Source organism: Triticum urartu, chromosome 7A (assembly GCF_056163025.1).
Source record: "Triticum urartu cultivar PI428250 chromosome 7A, HENAU_Tu73, whole genome shotgun sequence".
NCBI lineage: Eukaryota > Viridiplantae > Streptophyta > Magnoliopsida > Poales > Poaceae > Triticum > Triticum urartu.
The window spans coordinates 66872824-66894712 of NC_141879.1; the positions used below are offsets into that span (position 1 = coordinate 66872824).

Below are 21889 nucleotides of genomic sequence, written 5' to 3' on the forward strand. Positions count from 1 at the left end.
CATCATCCGATGCGCCCGCCTGCTCGAGTCGTTGTCTCCGGCACCAGCGTGCACTCTGGAATAGCTGTCCGCTCCTAGTTTTGATCCTCCCATTCTTCCTCTTATCCCCAGGCTTATTGCTTTGTTAGTTTTCGCTCTACCTTGCAAGGTGCTCGAGGTTTTGTCAGCAAGGGCCACACCACTGCTTTGTTTCTTAGGTATCTTGCTATTTGCACTCATCCCTTAATTTTCTTATTTTACACTGAATGAGAAAATGCATCTTTTAGTCTTCTGTTATGTTAATTTAGTTATTCGCATGAAACTCCCATCTCTGAATTTGAAGTTGCTAAATTGGATAAGCATGAAACTTATGCTTGGAGTAGATAGCATAATAAGTTGCTCCCATGCATTCTTGCATGCAATGTATTTCCTTAAAAAAAGTTAGATATAAACTAAAACAACAATCACTGCTTCATGTAAGTCAACCTTTGTATGATCCGCAAAGATGGATAAATCTGAAATTTTTTTTGGAGCCATCCTTTTAGTCCTTTAGTCTCAGGTTTTGTTTCTCACTAGGCTAACTGTACAAGTTTAACCTCTGCGATAATGTTGTTTGGGTCTGTCTAGGGCACATGCACATCTAAGTGATTCAATCAAACATAAAAAGGAAAAAGAAAGTGCACGAATCTCCACATAGAATCAATACCATAGGACTTGAATGTGCAATACTTAGGGCACATCTAGATATTTTTTTGCCACACATAGGACAACGTTAACAACACATGCAAAGAATATCATGAACTACTCTAACTTCTTCCTATAATTAGGTGCACTATTGCTAAAATCATTCATTATTTATCAGTAGGCTGATCAAAAACTGTAGTCAAGAAGAACAATATCTCAATTCATGATGATCCAATGCAAATATCTGCATGAATAGAAATATCTCTTTCGAATAGTTTATATTGTGCTTATTTATTATCTTTTTAAGCAAAAAAATAATACCGAAATTAGAAGGACACAGGCACTATACCATCCAGCCACTCTCCATTTACTACTAGATCCGCCACATGGTGAAGCTACATTTAGACTTGGGTATGCATTTATGGGCTAAGCTACGTAGGGACTTGGTTGTACAAATGTACATCATTTTTTCTTCAAAACTTTGGAGTACCTATGTATGATTCACATGTATAGAACAATATACATAAAGGCAAATAGAAACATGAGTAAAATTGTAAATCTTAGGTACTATACAATATTGTTTGTATGTTGGATCCGCTACCATTCCTATACGATGAGACTGTGGAGATCTATTGCTCGCATGTATTCTAATTTTATTCTTGATAACTTTATCACTGTAAATTCCCACAGCAACGTGCGGGGTATTGTCTAGTTGCTACTATGATGCTCACATGGGTCAACACGAAGCTCTTGCTGACTTAGCTCAGCTACGTGCTTTGCTCGCTCCCTTACTATTTTCTAGATCGCTCCACTACTAGCTTAAAAAAAAGCGGATACCTTTTTTTAATTTGAAAATATTCGCAAGTGTTCATGGATTTAAAAAATATTGCAACTTCTTAAATTTAATTTTTGCACAAATTTTAAAATATTTGTGGGTTTAAAAATGTTATGAATTTAGAAAAAGCTTCACAAATTTAAACGTGTTCACATACTTTAAAACTACTAGATGATACCTCGCGCGTTGATGCGGGACTTGTTATGTGTTCATATACAGGGGCGGACCCACGTTCGTGGGAGTGGGGGCCTAGGACCCCACTCAAAATATGAAACTTCAGTGATATTTCTTTGAAATCTCAGAAATTTTTGCCAAAACTATGTGAATTTGTACAAAGTATGCCCCCACTCCCATAGTTTGCCCCCACTTATAATAGTTTCTGGGTCCGCCCCTGTTCATATAGCTATAATAGGTATCTCGGTATTTCTATAATTAGAATGCATAGCTAACATGGAATGTGATGCAATTTTCCCATGATAATTTAAGATAATATAATTTGACACCCTATTGTTAGTGCATCAGAGAAACAAAAAGATTTCATGTTAATTTGCGAGTCTCGCAGTATTAACACGCCAGAATAGAAATGACATTGTTCCCAACTGGGACAAAATATATAAACCAAAGGCCACCAGAACGGGTCCTAGATGGTCCTCTAAGCGAAGGCAGACTTGTTAGGCTAGGATTGTCACAAAACAATCAGAAAGTATCCTGATATATAGTGGAGAAGTATTATTCATTACAAATATATAAATTCAGTATTTCGATAAAACATTTCATAGTGCAGCATTTAATTAGAAACTTGCATTTTTCAAATGAAGGTTTCGGTTTGAGATAATATCCAAGTGCTACACTTAGAGAAGTTTGTTTGATTGTAGTTACACGTACATGCATGTTTGAAGTGAACAACAGTTCCTATTTCAACGCAGATACAAAAATAAAATGATATCAGATAAGTCCAATCAACAAACACACCAGGGCCCATATTTTTCATCCCACTTGAACATTAAAGGGCGGACTATGCAGGAGAGCGACATTCTCCATACAAACAAGACATGGATGTTAACTCAAGATGCATTCAAGCTGCGCATTCAACTGAACAAACACTAAGAACACAAGGCAGCTCTAAATTGTAATGTGACAACCAATGAAGGAAACAAAAAGGACCTTTAAAAACCAGGAAGTACTTACTTGATGGGCAATACTACTATCACATATCTCCAGGGCTTGGATCTTGCGCCGGTCACACAACCAGTCGCCGGCTTGGTTAACGGTTCCTTGCCACAGGAATGTGCTAGTACAAGTTAGATGCCAGTGTTCCATCATGCTTCATTTGCTATAGTATTGTAACTGAGCATTGTCGAGTAGTAATATATTGCAAAAAAACACCCTAAAATTGCCAACCTCACGCGGTTAAACCTCTCTTGGGTGGTTGTCATGGTGGCCCAATCTAGATGCACTGTGCTGCGCGGCAGGGTTGCCTGAGGCAGTGGGTGAATGAGACATAGGAGAGTGAAAAGATGTGACATAGTCACATAGAGTGATTTTTTTTCGTGAATACGCAAATTGCATGTAGCTAGTCACATACAAAGAGGTAAGACTACAAGGGAGCACGAGGAAGAAGGGGATGCTCAGCCCCAAAGACCTAACTATGGTGGATCATGCAATGGACTGGCTTTTGACCCTATCCATATCTTCTGCTATATGTAGCGATCAGTTAACTCCGCCGCCTATGTTCCCCGCCGGCTCTACTGCACGCCAATGTATTGCCTCGGTAGCGGTGGCGGCGGTGGGAGGTTGGGCAAGCCGCCGATGCGAGAGGAAGAAGCACCATTGGCAGGAAGAAATAGCAGCAACGACGCGGTAGGAAGTACGCCGGCGTGGGAGGAAGATGCACCGCCATGGCCACGAGCTCGGGGCCATTTGTGGCGGCGGATCTGTGCTGGGGATGGGTGGTAGCTGGATCCGGCCATTATCGGCTGCGGGACAGCATCAAAGTGGATGTGGATGAGGTCGGTGACGCGCCGGCGGGGATTGGGAGGCGGGTACGGTGGGAGGTAAGGCGAAGTGGGTGGAGAATTTTCACTCCGTGAGCGGTCGGCCGAGTATATTTATGAGTCGCGAAAGAGTCGGTGTAAATCTCCCCCCCCCCCCCCCCCCCGGCCCAACGGTTTTTTGGGTTATGTTAGTTCTTGGTTAGAGAATTAAAAACGAATTTATCCTCCTTTAACTGGTTATTGGGATCAGTCAGAGATGTCCTAAGAGGCCGTTGCAAACGCGGATAAGCAGCGCCACCATAACAAGAGGGACATGGGTCCAGGCGCCGCCACACCAGCCGGCAGCAATGGTGGTGAGGTTGGGGGATGGCGCTTAGCTGGGTTTTAAGTGAACGAAAATAATATCTACATACGCTATGTTGCAAAATATGATCAGACGTGTCACTAGTCTTATAACAAAGTTGCAAACCAACCAGTGGTTAGATGGTTAGAATGACAGTGATATCTTCAGCCCACTAGGATTCAAGTCTTAGACTTAACGCTCGTGCTCGCATTTTTTTCATTTTATTTCAGGCCTTTTAGCACTGTGCGTTCAGTGGAAAGAGATGTTCCTGTCGACTACAAAAGCATATATGGCGAGTTCGTCAATATCAAGATAATGTGCCAGTTCGGTCACTCGGAGGCGCTCATAGAGGTAAGATGTGCGTTCATAGGGATGGGTGGATGAGCGTCTGGCTGTGTATGGTGTTTCTAAAAAACAGAGTTGCACGGTCAATTTCGTTGGAAAATCCGAAATCGAAGTTCAGTAGAAATGAAGTCGGGCGTACCCGTGGTAATATGAAATCCGAAGTTCAGTAGAAATTTCGTTGGAAAATCCCGCCATAACGGACTCCAACTGCCCAACATGCCGATCAGAGACGAACTCGTTGCTTCCCTTCCTGCCGGATCGACATCGATATAGAAATGAAGTCGGGCGTACGTAGCCGTGGTAATCCTGTCCTACTCCGGCACGAGAACGTGTTTCCCGATCGATCTCCTCTCCTACCATCCAAGCCCGAAGCACTATAAGTAAACTGCCGCACGTACGCTCGCTTATTCCCATTGCCTCCCCGAACATCGATCTCCTACGATCAGATCCGGTTTCACTTCACCATCACGCGCGATGGCTAGGTTGATGCCATCGCTTGCCATGGACCTGCCACAAGAAGAAGGAGGCCACGAGGACTCCGTGTTCCTCGGCGTCGTGGGAGATCCAGACGACTCGGAGTTGGCCGCGTTGGTGGCCGGGGCGCTGAAGACGGTGGACGCGCCGTCCGACGACGACGACGACGAGCTCAGCTGCCCGATCTGCTTGGAGGAGGACGACGCCGCGGCGTGGAAGGAGACACCGTGCGGGCACCGGTTCCACGGGCGGTGCGTAGAGAGGTGGCTGCAGGAGAAAGAGAGCTGTCCCATGTGCCGTCGCGAGGTCGTCACGGCGCCCGCCGCCACCGCAGATTGTACTGCTGCACACCTACATTTCTTGTGGATAGCTGCCTTGGGGTTGCATGTGTTTGGCGATGTTCCTGTGGACGACATGGAAACTGATGATGATGATGATGCTTAGGGAGAGCTTCCGGTCGACGTCGGGCACCAGGCTCGAAGCTGAGTTGCTTTTTGATCGAGATAAGTCCCCATGCATGCATGCGTGAAGCTCGGGGCCAGGAGACCTACCGTGGAAACTGTACGTAGTGAGAGATGCATCACCTAGTACATTGGACATGTCGGTCCGAATCGAAGGGACATGCTTTGGCCTTCCTTTTGTGTAAAAGATCAGATGTAAACTGTGTGTGTAATCCGTGCATCCTTGCATAAACATGCATGATCTTCTAGCCGTCTATGTGTAAATTGTTCTACGGTATTCTCTCACATACTTGCATCTCAGGCTGGACGTACCGAGCGGGCTTTTTGGCCCGCTCGTGGACCGACCTGGACCGGACCGATCAGTCCTGGCCCGCTGGGAATATAGGCCGGTCCGAGCTGGGAATTTCGGCCCGAAAGTCGACCCGTCCGGTCCGGTCTTAGCTCGGTTAACTCGACTGGACCGAACGAGCTCGGTTGTTTCTTACGCACGAATGAACTACACGATCGGTTCTTTGGCTCGAGGTAGAAGAGAGTTATCTCCACGATTTACTCCGTTATTTGAGAGACAGTTATCTCCACGATTCACTCCACGATATTGGATAGACATTATCTCCACGATTTACTTCGTAGAAATAGGAATTCTATTGCCTAAAACGTTGGAGTTTTTCTTTTATTCAACGGAGCAGAAACAGAAAGAACATGAAAGGTGGGCTCGATCCGATGTGTTCCTTCCATCTACACGTCCCCACGATCCCATTAACCTGTGCCAGATCAGAATTTGTACGACTGAATGTACATTTGTAGGTGGGCATACACGTTACAGGCCCTATTTATTTGCAACATGCAAATTGTAAAAAGGATAGTTGTGCCACATGCAACGAGCCTACTATGTGGACTCCTATGGACTCAACAGATTTAACGTGATACTTTAAAAAAATAAACAGTATTAACGTGACGGAAAATAGGAAACACCCTTAGGAAAAATGAAAACCGAAAACAACGAGGCAACGAGATTAATTGCGTGTCGCCAGGAACAGGCCCGCCCTTGGAAATCATTCGCTCGGGGGCCTCCCAGATGAAGAACTCCAGCACCAGGTCGAGGCGTCGAATGACCTCCCCGCCTCCTGCAACGCCGCCACCTCCACGGCAACACCTCCTTTCATCGCCGTCGTCATGTATCTGGCCTCTTAAACGTGCTCATGATGGGCACGCGGCTGTCTCTCTCCCCTTCCTCTCCTCCCCATGCCCCGTAATCTCTGCAGGAGCTCACAGTCCCATGCGCCGCCGCTCGCCGTCGCCGGACGACGCCACGGGCGGTCCTCGCGGTCCGGCCCGAGCTTTACCACCGCCGGTCCGGTCCTTGAAAAGCGGACCACGGCACTGCTCGGTCCGGTCCGGTCCGGTCTGGTCCGCCGGTGGCCGGTCCAGACGGCGGCTCGGTCAGGGCCCGGACCGGCCCGGACCGTGTCCACCCCGACTTGCATCTCACGTCTTTGTAAAGGCCATTCCACTCATATTTGGGCGACAACGTATTATGTTCACAATTTATTTCATCAAGACACGTGCTAGAAATTTACACAGCTTCCTTTCAGTTCCATACATATATTCCTGAAGCGCTCTAATGTTTTGTAGAATACACCCTCGACTACTTGATCTCATGATCCACCACACCAACTATTCTTTCTCCGGTCCAAAATATTATGCATCTTTTTATTTCTATTTTCCAAAAAAGAGGATAAAAAGTATATGGTTGTTCAAAAGTGAAAATGTATTTTGCATATTTCCTTGACCAGACAAAAGTGCTTAAAAAGAGAAAAATAACATGGGCGTTCCATCGTAATGAAAAAACAACTAGTATTTCTTAATACAAGAACATTTTTTAGAGTAAACAGTTTTGAAAACTGTGAGTATTTTAAGAAATGTTAACAAGTTTTGGAAGATTCAATTATTATTTTAAATCATGAGCATTTTTTTCAAGTGTCATGAATATTCTTGGAAACCGTGAAAGCTTTTTCAATTTGGTGAACATCTTTTAAGGAAAGAAAAAAATGAAAAAGAAATTAAAAAAACTAGAACACTAGTAGAAAACAGGGCTTTGGTCACAGCTCAATATACACATTAGTCCCGGCTGCATTACGAACCGGGACTAATGTGAGCATTAGTCCCAATTCGAGCGGCTAAAGGCATTAGTCCCGGTTCAAATGGGACCTTTAGTCCTGGTTTGAGACATGAACCGGAACTAAAGGGCATTGCACCCTTGAGTCCCAGTTCGTATCTCAAATCGGGACTAATGATTATACCTGTAGTCCCGGTTTGATGCCCTTTAGTCCCGGTTCATGTCTCAAACCGGGACTAAAGGGGTTCGTGTATCAAACTCCCCCCCCCTCCCCCCGTGTATCGCCATTTCAGTTTTGAAAAAAACAAAAGAACATAAAAAAACATCAAAAAATAAAATCCTTCGAGATGTAGTTATATTACTACATCTACTAGTTAAGAAAATTAAAAAACTTAAATTTGGACATGTTTTGCAAAAAAACTGTTATGAAAAAGTAAAACTTTTGCATACGATGTCAGAAAAAAAGTATAATATATCAAAATGTTCAGCACGAAAATCCGCATCTGATTTTGACCGCGTAGGTCGTTTTGCAAATTTTTAGAATCCTCAAATTCTAAAAGGAAAAAAAGTTATGCTCAAATTTCAGTTTTTTCGAATTTTGATTAAATCTGGTCAAACTATGGTCAAACTACTTATTCAAAAAGTATTAATATTACTAAATAATTATTCAAGAATATTAGTGTTACTAAATAATTATTTCAGTTTTTTGAATTTGGTCAAATCTGGTCAAACAATGGTCAAACTACTTATTCAAGAAATATTGGTGCTACTAAATAATTATTGCTTTTTAGAATAATAGTTTCAAACTCAAACAGTGAAACATGTGACTTCATGCTCAAGCTAAACTCCTGAGGGTTAATAGGATTGACATCTTACTATTGTCAGGAAAACAACAAGTGCAGACTTGGAAACGAGGGGAATAGAACTCGGAAGTTAAGCATGCTCAGGCTGGAGTAGTGAGAGGATGGGTGACCGGCCGGGAAGTTAGATGATTTAGAATGATGAGGGGTGATTACAGATTAGAGGTTAAATTGAGCAGTGATGAGGGGTGATTAGAGATTAAATAGTAAAATAATTCAGAAATTTGAAAATCAAAAAAAGTCGTAAAATTTCCTTTAGTCCCGGTTGGTGTTAGGTGGAGCTCCAAACAGAGGCCACATGGAGGGCCTTTAGACCCGGTTCGTAACAGAACCGGAACTAAAGGGGGGGGGGATTTAGTACCAACCCTTTAGTCCCAGTTCTAGAAACAGGACTAAAAACCCTTTGAAACCGAGACAAATGGGCCTTTTTCTACTACTAGTGGAAGAAATAAAAAAGAAACTCATGTCTTGAAAAATCCAACCAAAAAAACCAAGAAACCTCGTATAGAAACCAACTCAAGATGGAAAACCATAAAGACAATCCGAGTAAAAAGTGATGGGCGAGGGAAAGAAAGAAAACATGAGAAACGAGCTGGCGCATTAGAAAGCAAGGGATGTGCGATCTCCCTACATTTAGTGACGGTGCACAAAAAATAGCATTTTCCGACGAACATTGCACAATTGGTATTTCATATTCATTGCCTACAGAGAAGAAGAGTTCTCTTTTCATAAAAACCGCACACTCTGGCATCGTCTGGTCGTTGGGCCGATTATCTTTCATCCGCTCCGCATCGAACGGTTTTTGTTTTGATTTTTTTTGTAATTTTCTTCAGGATGCATTATCTTTACTGGTCTCTCATGTGTTGGTCATTTTTTTTAATATACAGATTTTCAATGTTTTTCGTTGATCTTTGTTCCATTTTTATTTTATGTTTCCTTTCCATTTCTTCAGGTTTTTCGCAGCTAATTCGTCCAGTTTTTTGCTCTTTAAATAAAAACTATCCCTTTTTCAGTTTTAATTTTTTAGTTCATAAACATATTTGTAAATTTAGTGTATCTTTCATATTCTGATATATATTAGAAGTCATGAAATTTATGAACATTTTAAAATTTTGTTTTCTAGAGTCTACATTATGTTTGCTACCGAAGCCACATCTAATAAACTAGAGGCTAATGCACGCTTCGGCACGCCGTTCTTCACTCGTGGGATTAACAATTTTGTCTAGTATATAATTACAATTGATTGTTTCGTTCCTATTTTATCTGTGTTAATTCTGCTATGGTGGTGTTTTTATTCATTCATATATCGTGTTGAGTTAATGTTGGAGGCGGTAGTTGTTCTCGGAGCAGAGTGGAATTTTTTGGTGTGTGGTTATGGTGTCCTTCTATGTTTTAGACTCGGTATCAGCCGGTGATTGTTGTGTCAGCCTCTTGAGAGCTCCTATGCCGCGCCCAAACCATGGAATTTATAATACCTAAATAGTTGATTCTCACTATCCTAATTCTCTTAACATGCAGACTATCCACCTCATCAACCTTGCCACCTCAGCATTTTTCAACCAATGGTGTGATTCAACTATGGTAATTTTTTGAGATATTAAACTCTGCTTATTAATCGAACCAGGCCTCCTCCGTCTTCCATTACCGATGAGTCGGTGTAAAACCTATTAAAGAGAAGCCCATCAGTCATCTCTCCTCTCCCTCGATTCAACCGAGCCCATCTATCCCCTTTTTCTCTACTCACCCCCGAGTCCGGTGTGGCGCCGAGATCCCATCTCACCCCCCAGGCGGCAGGACCGCCCGCTCGGCTCCCCTCTGCGATTCTCGCCGGATCCTCAAGCTATGTTCCCCTTCTCAGTACCAGGCGAGCACCAAGCCAGGTCCGGCCACGCCGGTGCCCGCGTCCTTGGTTTCATGGTCCTCCTCAGTTGCCCGTCCAAATCTGTGGTGCCATGGCGAAAATATAAAATCGAGCATATGCACCCCGGCCGCTTATCTGAGTTGTACATATACATCGGGATAGCTGTCAGCCCGTTCCGTAAGATCGCTAGGCCATGGTTATTTCGAGCGGGTTAGTAGTCCCGCCATGGTCTGGTGCCATGGTCTGGAGTTGTTGGCAACGGCGGCCTCAACCGTGGGCTGGACGCGAGTGGTGGATCCAGCTCCCTGATCGGTTCACTAGAATCCCCAGCCTAGGAGTGGACGCGATGCCGGGAAGTACCTCGGTTGACAACGAAACTTGTAGGCACCAGCTCGCGTGGTTCATGCCCGGCGGCGGCGACGGAGCAGGAGGTGCGGCATAGCAGGGGCCGGCGCGGCGGCGGCACACGGTGAAGAACCTGCGGTCGCTCTCCTTCGAGGATCTGTCACGGACGCTGGCGATGACGAGCATGGACTCCTTCACCCTGTACGACCTCAAGTCCGTCACAAATCCACCTCCAAGTTCCTCGATGAGGTCGGCTTCGGCTTCAGCCCCATCCACAGGGACTGCATTGACGGCGGCCTCCGCCCGGGCCTCGCCCCGCATGCAGCAGGTCGTCCTAAAGTACCTCGGCCTCGAGAACAACGGCATGCAGGTGCATCATGATTTGTTGGTACGTCGCCCTTCTTCAGTGCCACAGAGATCGTAGGTTAGTTCATTGGTTCGGTGATGACCGGTTGATTTTTTTTGTTTGGTCGAACAGGTAGAGGTGATGTATCTGGGGACGATGAGCAACGTGCAACGCTGCACCTGCATATGAGTAGGATGTCCTGCTCCTGTGTGTTCATCATGGGCTCGCGCCAACGGCGGCGAACTTCCCAGTACATCGACAGGTTCTATACTCTGTTCTTCGAGATTTTTTCTGTCTTCAGTATTTCATTCTAACGAAAAAATGTCACATTCAGCGTACACAGCCGATCGAAATCAGCCCTCTCGTGCCTTTCTTCCAGCCGTAACCCGATCAGTCCCGACTGATAGAGCCAAAAGGATCCTACCGGCAGTGCGTGCTACACCAGTTTCTCACCTCCCCCACTTAGCTTCCAAGTAAATAGTAACAGCAATTATTAACAGGTTACATGTGTTTTCGCTTCGTCTCCCTCCTACCTTGATCTCAAACAATACTCCATCACTATTAAATCACTCTGCTGAAACTGCTCCACAGGTCAATGGTTTCAGCTTCAGGTTCAATCGTCTCTTTAAATTGAGCCACGAGAAGGAGGAACCAGCTACCAAGGTTAGGGAGGCGTGTATATTGCCCCCGGCCATCAATTAGTAGTTAGAAACATGTATATAGTACGATCATCATCCGATGCGCCCGCCTGCTCGAGTCGTTGTCTCTGGCACCAGCGTGCACTCTGGAATAGCTGTCCGCTCCTAGTTTTCATCCTCCCATTCTTCCTCTTATCCCCAGGCTTATGGCTTTGTTAGTTTTCGCTCTACCTTGCAAGGTGCTCGAGGTTTTGTCAGCAAGGGCCACACCACTGCTTTGTTTCTTAGGTATCTTGCTATTTGCACTCATCCCTTAATTTTCTTATTTTACACTGAATGAGAAAATGCATCTTTTAGTCTTCTGTTATGTTAATTTAGTTATTCGCATGAAACTCCCATCTCTGAATTTGAAGTTGCTAAATTGGATAAGCATGAAACTTATGCTTGGAGTAGATAGCATAATAAGTTGCTCCCATGCATTCTTGCATGCAATGTATTTCCTTAAAAAAAGTTAGATATAAACTAAAACAACAATCACTGCTTCATGTAAGTCAACCTTTGTATGATTCGCAAAGATGGATAAATCTGAATTTTTTTTTGGAGCCATCCTTTTAGTCCTTTAGTCTCAGGTTTTGTTTCTCACTAGGCTAACTGTACAAGTTTAACCTCTGCGATAATGTTGTTTGGGTCTGTCTAGGGCACATGCACATCTAAGTGATTCAATCCAACATAAAAAGGAAAAAGAAAGTGCACGAATCTTCACATAGAATCAATACCATAGGACTTGAATGTGCAATACTTAGGGCACATCTAGATATTTTTTTGCCACACATAGGACAATGTTAAAAACACATGCAAAGAATATCATGAACTACTCTAACTTCTTCCTATAATTAGGTGCACTGTTGCTAAAATCATTCATTATTTATCAGTAGGCTGATCAAAAACTGTAGTCAAGAAGAACAATATCTCAATTCATGATGATCCAATGCAAATATCTGCATGAATAGAAATATCTCTTTCGAATAGTTTATATTGTGCTTATTTATTATCTTTTTAAGCAAAAAAATAATACCGAAATTAGAAGGACACAGGCACTATACCATCCAGCCACTCTCCATTTACTACTAGATCCGCCACATGGTGAAGCTACATTTAGACTTGGGTATGCATTTATGGGCTAAGCTACGTAGGGACTTGGTTGTACAAATGTACATCATTTTTTTTTCAAAACTTTGGAGTACCTATGTATGATTCACATGTATAGAACAATATACATAAAGGCAAATAGAAACATGAGTAAAATTGTAAATCTTAGGTACTATACAATATTGTTTGTATGTTGGATCCGCTACCATTCCTATACGATGAGACTGTGGAGATCTATTGCTCGCATGTATTCTAATTTTATTCTTGATAACTTTATCACTGTAAATTCCCACAGCAACGTGCGGGGTATTGTCTAGTTGCTACTATGATGCTCACATGGGTCAACACGAAGCTCTTGCTGACTTAGCTCAGCTACGTGCTTTGCTCGCTCCCTTACTATTTTCTAGATCGCTCCACTACTAGCTTAAAAAAAAGCGGATACCTTTTTTTAATTTGAAAATATTCGCAAGTGTTCATGGATTTAAAAAATATTGCAAATTCTTAAATTTAATTTTTGCACAAATTTTAAAATATTTGTGGGTTTAAAAATGTTATGAATTTAGAAAAAGCTTCACAAATTTAAACGTGTTCACATACTTTAAAACTACTAGATGATACCTCGCGCGTTGATGCGGGACTTGTTATGTGTTCATATACAGGGGCGGACCCACGTTCGTGGGAGTGGGGGCCTAGGACCCCACTCAAAATATGAAACTTCAGTGATATTTCTTTGAAATTTCAGAAATTTTTGCCAAAACTATGTGAATTTGTACAAAGTATGCCCCCACTCCCATAGTTTTCCCCCACTTATAATAGTTTCTGGGTCCGCCCCTGTTCATATAGCTATAATAGGTATCTCGGTATTTCTATAATTAGAATGCATAGCTAACATGGAATGTGATGCAATTTTCCCATGATAATTTAAGATAATATAATTTGACTTCCTATTGTTAGTGCATCAGAGAAACAAAAAGATTTCATGTTAATTTGCGAGTCTCGCAGTATTAACACGCCAGAATAGAAATGACATTGTTCCCAACTGGGACAAAATATATAAACCAAAGGCCACCAGAACGGGTCCTAGATGGTCCTCTAGGCGAAGGCAGACTTGTTAGGCTAGGATTGTCACAAAACAATCAGAAAGTATCCTGATATATAGTGGAGAAGTATTATTCATTACAAATATATAAATTCAGTATTTCGATAAAACATTTCATAGTGCAGCATTTAATTAGAAACTTGCATTTGTCAAATGAAGGTTTAGGTTTGAGATAATATCCAAGTGCTACACTTAGAGAAGTTTGTTTGATTGTAGTTACACGTACATGCATGTTTGAAGTGAACAACAGTTCCTATTTCAACGCAGATACAAAAATAAAATGATATCAGATAACTCCAATCAACAAACACACCAGGGCGCATATTTTTCATCCCACTTGAACATTAAAGGGCGGACTATGCAGGAGAGCGACATTCTCCATACAAACAAGACATGGATGTTAACTCAAGTTGCATTCAAGCTGCGCATTCAACTGAACAAACACTAAGAACACAAGGCAGCTCTAAATTGTAATGTGACAACCAATGAAGGAAACCTAGTTGAGGAGGGCCAGTCTATTAAAATACTCGGTTTTAACAGCAAAAAATTATGTGTTTACACTAGTATTAGTCTTAAACCAGTGACATTAGGGGGGCCAGGACCCCTGTTGGTCCCCCTGTCTCCGCCACTTGTCTTAAGCAGGTGGTACTATACCCGGCGCCCGGCCTGGGCCACCTCGTATCCATGGCCGAGCTCGGCAAAATCTTGGCCGCTCACGGCCTCGCCGTCACCATCGTCGTCATCAAGCCGTCGTACGACACGGGCGCTACCGGGCCTTTCCTGGCCGACGTCACCGCGGTCAACCCCTCCATCTCCTTCCACTGCCTCCCGCGGGTCGAGCTCACGCCCGTAGACTCCGTCCACCCTGAGGCGGTGACCTTCGAGGCCGCCCGCGCCTCCAGTTCGCAGCTCCGTGACTTCCTGGACGGCGCCTCCCCGGCCATCCTGGTGGTGGACTTCTTCTGCAGTGTCGCCGTGGATGTCGCCACGGAGCTCGGCATCCCCGCCTACTGCTTCTTCACATGATGTGCCGAGACTCTGGCCATTTTCTTGTACCTTCCGGTGCTGCACGCGCGGAGCGCCGCCAGCTTTCGAGACATGGGCGAGGAGCTCGTGCATGTGCCGGGAATCCCCACGTTCCCGGCAACGCACTGCTTCAAAGCCGCTCATGGATCGTGATGACGCGGCATACAGAGCTTTCCTGGGGGTGTCCCCCTACCTCTGCCGCTCCCAGGGCATTATCGTCAACACCTTCCGCTCGCTTGAGTCGCGCGCCGTCGACGCCATCAGTGTCGGGCTCTGCACACCTCCCGGCCTCCCGACGCCTCATGTCTACTGCATCAGGCCGCTGATCAAGTCGGAGGAGGTGGGCGTGAAGCACGACCAAGAGTGCCTGACATGGCTAGACACACAGCCCAAGGCCAGCGTGGTGTTCCTCTGCTTTGGCAGCCGCAGCCTGTTCAGCGCAAATCAGACCAGAGAGCTAGCCATAGGCCTGGAAGCGAGTGGCAAAAGGTTCTTGTGGGTTGTGCGGAGCCCGCCCAGGGACATCGACGGCCCGGCGAAGAAGCTGGACAAGCTGCCGGACCCGGACCTCGACGCTCTCCTCCCAGAGGGCTTCTTGGAGCGGACCAAGGGCACGGGTCTCGTCGTCAAGTCGTGGGCGCCGCAGCGTGACGTGCTGGCACACGACGCGGTGGGTGCCTTCGTGACGCACTGCGGGTGGAACTCCGTGCTAGAGACGCTCATGGCCGGCGTGCCCATGCTGGCCTGGCCGCTCTACGCGGAGCAACGGGTTAACATAGTGTTCCTGGAGAAAGAGTTGGGTTTGGCCGTGGTGGTGGAAGGGTATGACAAGGAGGTGGTCCAGACCGACGAAGTGGAGTCCAAGGTGAGGTGGATGATGGAGTCTAAGGGCGGCAGAGTGCCGGCAGAGTGCTCCGAGAGCGGACCTTGGCGGCCATGCGGCTGGGCAAGGAGGCGCTGCTCCTGGGTGGGGAGTCGGTCGTGACCTTGACACAACTGGTGGAGAGCTGGATGGCTTCACCTTCACAAGGGAGATAGATCACCAAGTAAATTAATGTCCTTGCAAGAACAGGGCAGGTGCAAATCTTGAAAGCTCACGGCATGCAAGAACAGGACACCTGAGATTAGATATAGGCAGCAGGGTAACTGTTTGGAATCATGACACATCCATTCAGTTCTTCTGATGGCAATATTCACATTTTTTCATATCAAAAGTTTGTGAAGGAAGTTGGTTTCTTTTTCTATGGATGTGCGTCATGCTATGACAAGTAGCCTTGGAAATTTTGGTGCAAATATTATGACTAGGACGCCGATAATGCGTGTTCGTTCGGGATTTAGGGTGTCCGCGCCGAACGACCCATTCGGACTGGTAGTGGATCGAGCCGAACAAAACCATTCGGACAGGATCGCTTATCCCCCAAACGACCCAATCAGCGTGCCACCTGGTCAGCGTGCGACCCTGACCACGGCGCGTCGCCACCTGAAGTCATCACCCTCCTCCATCCCTCCCGATCCCCTCACAGTTCCTTCCTCTCTCCGTCGCCGGCGTGGCTCTCCCTGAAGTTGCCATGGCAAGATCTGGCGATCTGTAGACTAAATTGAGCCGCCGACTAGGTGAATTCCTCCTCCACCCCCTCTGGTCCCCTTCATCCCCCTCTCCGTCGCCGGACATTCATATCCATGAAATTTCCATGGCAAGATCGGGCGACATGTAGCCCAAATTGAGCCGCCGGCCAGATGAATCCCTTGTCCCCTTCATCCCCCTCTCCCTCCCCCCCCCCATCTCCTACCCTTCCCATGAACCACTGATGTGTAGGGGAGGGATTTCCATGGCAAGATCTGGGAATAACTAGATGTTACCGTGTGTGCTACTGATCTTGCCACATGTAGGTAGTGGCAGTAGAACTAAGACTAGGATGTGGTTGGGAGAGCAAAAACAGTTGCCATCCCTGAGGTTATGATAGTGTTGCGATGTAGGTGGTCACCCCAATTGTTGCCATGTGCATGATATGGTTGTTGCCATGTGCATCATGTGGGTGTTGCCATGTGCATGCTCTAATTGTTGCCATTATGTGTACGATGTAGTTGATCGCATTGTGTGCATGATGTAGGTGTTGCCCATCAGCATTGCATAATTGTTGCCATGTGAATGGTATGGTTTTTGCCATCTGCATGACATAGTTGTTGCCATCTGCATGCTGTAGTTTGTTGTCATGTGCATTGTATGGTTTGTTGGCACGTGAGTGCACGGTACAGTTAATACGTGTTAGAGTCAAGTACGTTCAAGTTTGATTGTACTTGCTCTGGTTGTGCAGATCGAAAAAGAAGGACAAGGAATGGATTCGGGAAATGGTGGGAATCCATGGTTCTACAGTTCTTTACAAGCGCCGTCATGGGATGTGCATGGTTATGACGAGCTAAACTCAGCTGGCCCTTTGTTGCCACTACTACGGCAGTACTTGGACGCAGGTACAATGTTCTTTGTGAATAGAGAAAATATGAGAAAATAAGTGCAACATGATTGTAAAAAAATGAAAAGTGCTTAATATGGATAAATGTAAAAATCAGGGGCATTGGGTGGGAGCACACATGCCAGATATGGCTGGACGAATGATCAGGGAGAGCCTAGCAAACTATCACACCCAAGGAAACGGCTGCACATACAGGGCTCATTTACAGGATCGGGATTAGTCAACCAGCTAACACTAGGTGCAACCGCAAGTACGTCGAATGCCAGTAAGTCTAAAACCGTAAATACCATATGTTTCTACAAAGTACGTATGCATTTAGATCAATAAAAATGGAAAAATGGCCAATGAAGAAAGCAAAAACAGGGGAGGTCAAAAGAAAAAAATGCAAAGTGTGTGTAGTATTACAAAGAAAAGCACAATAGTTGTCATATTGCACTCGCAAAAATAAGTTATCATCCGTATTGCCGTTGAGGTGGCAGTTGTAGTATGCGATTGTGGAGTTTGAACACATGGTAGAACATGGCAGAGTATGGTCTATCTTTAAAATGAAAGAGGAATTGCGTACTGAAAAATCCATGATGGTCTAACTGTGGTTGGAAATGTTGAAGGTGCGTTTATGCATGAGTGAAGCTGTCATCTGTAAAACACAAGAACTTGCCATGTAGCTTGAAAAAATAACTTGTCGTCTGCCAAAGCTTCGTGTTCAGTATAAATTATTTAGTTGTTAATGGTTCCTGGGTCATGTCAATACCATGATAAAAAATGTTTGTCGAATAATTTGTGCATGAATAAAATGCAGGGCCTCCGGACGCAGCTACTGCCACTTGGGGAGCACTGGCTATTCCAGAGTCGCACACATACCAGACTTCTCAACCAAACTACACCGAGCAGACTGTCCATCTCTTCGATGCCAGATGCATGTTATCCGCGACGTCGAATGGGACGGAGTAGAAGGAGTCGCCACTACACCCCCACACGTGACCGTGGACCTTGTTCACTAAGTTTGTGAACCAGAATTGCACGAGGATGGCGTCGTCCCACTAGGGGGATGACGTTGTACTAGCGCTGGTCAGAAAACTCCATCTCCAGAACACCTGAGGCAGGACATTCTTCGTCTCTGCGCGAACTCAGCCTCTGCGGATAGCGTGAGTGTAGAATAGCTCATTCTACACCCCCTAGTAACGCTATATACAAAATCTAGTAAAACGGCATATAAAATATAGTCCTAAGTTTGTAATTTACTTCGTAAAAGAATTTAGTTCTAGTAATAAGAGGTGCCCAAGTAATAACGACATTACTAGATCATGATGATGCGCGTTGCCGCACTCCTCTATTTTTCTGACAGAATAATTGAAGTTCTGTAAATTTTGACTAAATCCGCATAACTAACCAATATAATGGAAAATAACGGAAAAATAATCAGGTGAAAAATGAAGGTTTTGCGCCCCGTGTTTGGTTCCATTTACATGGGACATTCAATATGAATCAGTATATGAAACAAAAAATAAATTAGAGTATTTTAAGTATGAAATCAAAAATAAATTAAGGAACATCTGGCAATGGTGCACCCTGCTCTATCGCTGGGTCTATATGATTGTTATTTCTGCCGAGGCGGGATTTGGAGCGGCGTTTACGCCTCCGCTTTGACTGCTTCCCGAGGGAACAACCCTTCGCTGCGTCCTTCCGTTCCTCGTCGTTGTTTTCTTTGGGTGTGTCCACCATGTATACGTCATGTGACGAAGTGGGCGCCCAGTGCCCTGTGGGCAGTGGTTCCTCTTCGCCTCCCGCATCGTCGTCCATACCGTCGATGCCTTCGGATCGAAGTCGAGCATGTCAGTTAAGTCATCGACAGTGGCTATTAAGTGGGTGGTGGGTGGGCGGCGAATTTCTTCGTCATCCGCATCCCAATCCTGCCGGACGTAGTTCGGCCAGGACTCTCCTGACAAGGAGAAAGACCTTAATGAGTTCAGTATGTCGCCAAAGGGCGAGTGTTGAAAAATATCTGCAGAGGTAAACTCCATGATCGGCGCCCAATCGGATTCGACAGGAACGGGCGCAGGTGGTTCGGAGTCCGTGGCCGGAGAAGGATCCGGCAGTTTAGCAACACGGCTCTCGTGAAGGGTAAGGTCGATATTCGGCTCGATCGCCGTACAGGATACGGCCTCCGTGGCAGGGTCGATCCACCCGTCCATGGACGGCGCAACTGGCTCTGAATTGAGGGTCGGAGCGGTTGCCGGTGCGATTTCTCGAACACTGTCTGATGGTAGAGCTAAATCGTACTCGTCGTTACCGCGTGGCGCACAAGGCAGGGGCTCGAATCCGTCGAAGATCAAGTCTCCGCGGATATCGGCCGTGTAGTTTAAGCTTCCAAACCTGACCTGGTGGCCAGGGGCATAAATTTCGATCTGCTCCAGATGGCCAAGTGAGTTGGCCCGCAGTGCGAAGCCGCCAAACACAAAGATCTGTCCAGGGAGAAAAGTCTCACCCTGGACTGCATTGCTATCGATGATCGTAGGAGCCATCAAGCCTAACGGCGACGACACAGAGGAACTCTCAATGAAAGCACCAATGTCGGTGTCAAAACCGGCGGATCTCGGGTAGGGGTCCCGAACTGTGCGTCTAAGGCGGATGGTAACAGGAGGCAGGGAACACGATGTTTTACCCAGGTTCGGGCCCTCTTGATGGAGGTAAAACCCTAGGTCCTACTTGATTTATTCTTGATGATATGAGTATTACAAGAGTTGATCTACCACGAGATCGGAGAGGCTAAACCCTAGAAGCTAGCCTATGGTATGATTGTATGTTGTCCTACGGACTAAAATCCTCCGGTTTATATAGACACCGGAGGAGGTTAGGGTTACACAAGGTCGGTTAAAAAGGAGAAGATATCCATATCCGTACTGCCTAGATTGCCTTCCACGCCAAGTAGAGTCCCATCCGGACACGAGATGAAGTCTTCAATCTTGTATCTTCATAGTCCAACAGTCCGGCCAAAGAATATAGTCTGGCTGTCCGGAGACCCCCTAATCCAGGACTCCCTCACTTAGCAACAGAGCAATGCCCAACCGTGAGCTCAGCAACATCAACAGATTCAGGAAGATCAGAACCTTTCTGAAGGCGGGCCGCCATCTTCTTGTCAAAATCTTCTTGCTTCTTCCTCTTGCGTTGGTCCTCCAGAAGAAGCTGAAGAGGCACAACCTCAGGTTACGTGACAGGTTCAGTGCCATCAATAGACTGTGACTGCGTCTCTGACATCTGAAGAGAGCACAAAGGATCCAGCACGCCATCACAACCTTTGACTGACAGAGCCCCTGCTCGGCAGCAGCAGTGTTTTCTGATAAATCTAACTCAGATAGAACATCGTTGATGGTGTTCACAGCTTCCTCCTCTATAGACACATCTGCAAGAACACAAAAAAGCAAAGCAAAAAATAAAAAAATTCAGGAACACCTGACGGGAAAAGGTTAAAAAACATGGCTCGAGAATTTAAAATAAAAAGAAAAGGAGTTGCACATACTAGGTGAAGCAAGAGCTGCAGAAGCAAGATCCTCGAGGCTTGTATTATTCTCAAGGCTCGAAGCAACCTCAGCAATCACAGTCAAAGGAATAATGGGTGATTTAGCCGCATCAGATATTGGAGCATCAATATTAACTTATGAATCTCCATCTTGAACGTAGGCATTTTTTCAGAACTATTCAATTCATCACCAACTACAAAAAATGCAAGTAAAAAGGCAATTGAGTTATAATCTGCAATCCTACACCAAAGAGAGTTCTACTTTTACATCAATGTACAATACCCAGAAGTTCAACAATACCTAACAAAGAAGTAAACACAATGAACAATCTACAATTTACATACTAAATATAGAACAATCTACACCAGAGGGGTTACTACATATAAGATGAATGTACATAAGTTCAACAATATATAACAAAGCAGTAAAACAAATGCGCAGAACATAAGTTCATCCAAAATTCATTACAAGCAAGCAATATTTAAAACCAGAAGTTCAATTATGTGAACCAACCAAGTAGCACATAAAAAAGATGTAGCGTGAGCAGAAATACTTTTTCACAGGCAAACTAAATACCAATACCATGAAAATGATATACACTATAAATATGAAAACATTTGGGAAGCCCAACAACACTTGGTGACATAGTTCACCAGCAATTCATCAAATAAAAATCAAGCAACACTCTACTAACTTAAACAAATGGTAAAATGCATACACATCACCTTTGCTAGAAGTTCACACTTTTTAAGAATGGGAGGTCCAACAAGACAACCAAGTGAAGATATTGGCAGACATATGTAACAAAACTTCAATTTAAAATACAAGATGCAACTACATTAAAATACTTGGCGAAGGTTTTGAAGCCATGACAACACAACCCACTTGATGAATGGCACTCCAAACCCTAGATCAACCTACAAAAAACAGAGGAGAAATTACATACAGTTAGCAAGTACAGAATCATACAACAATACAAAAAAGCAACTAAATCAAACCCTAGGTTGAAACAACTAAAACACATCAACAATTATGATAGACGAACAGAAGCACATCTAGGCAAGCACAACAAAAAAATACTCATAAACTGATGAAAGCATGTGACAGACACAATCTAGACTACGAAATCAATAGCACTAATACATTTAGATGCATCAGATCCAGTATCAACCGTAGCACCACACCCTTCTTACATGCATCTAACTGGTGAAATAACCGAAGGGGAAAATGAAATACACACAAGTATAAAGGGAGAAATAGCACACAAGCATATCACAGATAAATCTGACCACGGGGGAATGGAATCCACCCACCACACGCACAATAACCCTACCTAATCTCCAAC

General features: G+C 44.9%; 1 protein-coding gene and 1 pseudogene across 1 annotated transcript; both read left to right on the forward strand.

Annotated features, from left to right (window-relative positions):
• Window positions 1-4654: 4654 nt before the first annotated feature.
• Window positions 4655-5434, forward strand: LOC147957863 (E3 ubiquitin-protein ligase Os06g0535400-like). Its single transcript, XM_087537735.1, has one exon. It carries the CDS (start codon window positions 4655-4657, stop codon window positions 5096-5098), a length of 444 nt encoding a protein of 147 aa, XP_087393861.1. The 3' UTR covers window positions 5099-5434.
• A 5182-nt stretch (window positions 5435-10616) lies between these two features.
• Window positions 10617-15593, forward strand: LOC147957864 (anthocyanidin 5,3-O-glucosyltransferase pseudogene; annotated as a pseudogene).
• Window positions 15594-21889: the final 6296 nt, after the last annotated feature.

Excerpts from the sequence above, each read along its gene's own strand:
- LOC147957863 (XM_087537735.1), top strand. The coding sequence starts at position 4,655 with ATGGCTAGGTTGATGCCATCGCTTGCCATGGACCTGCCACAAGAAGAA.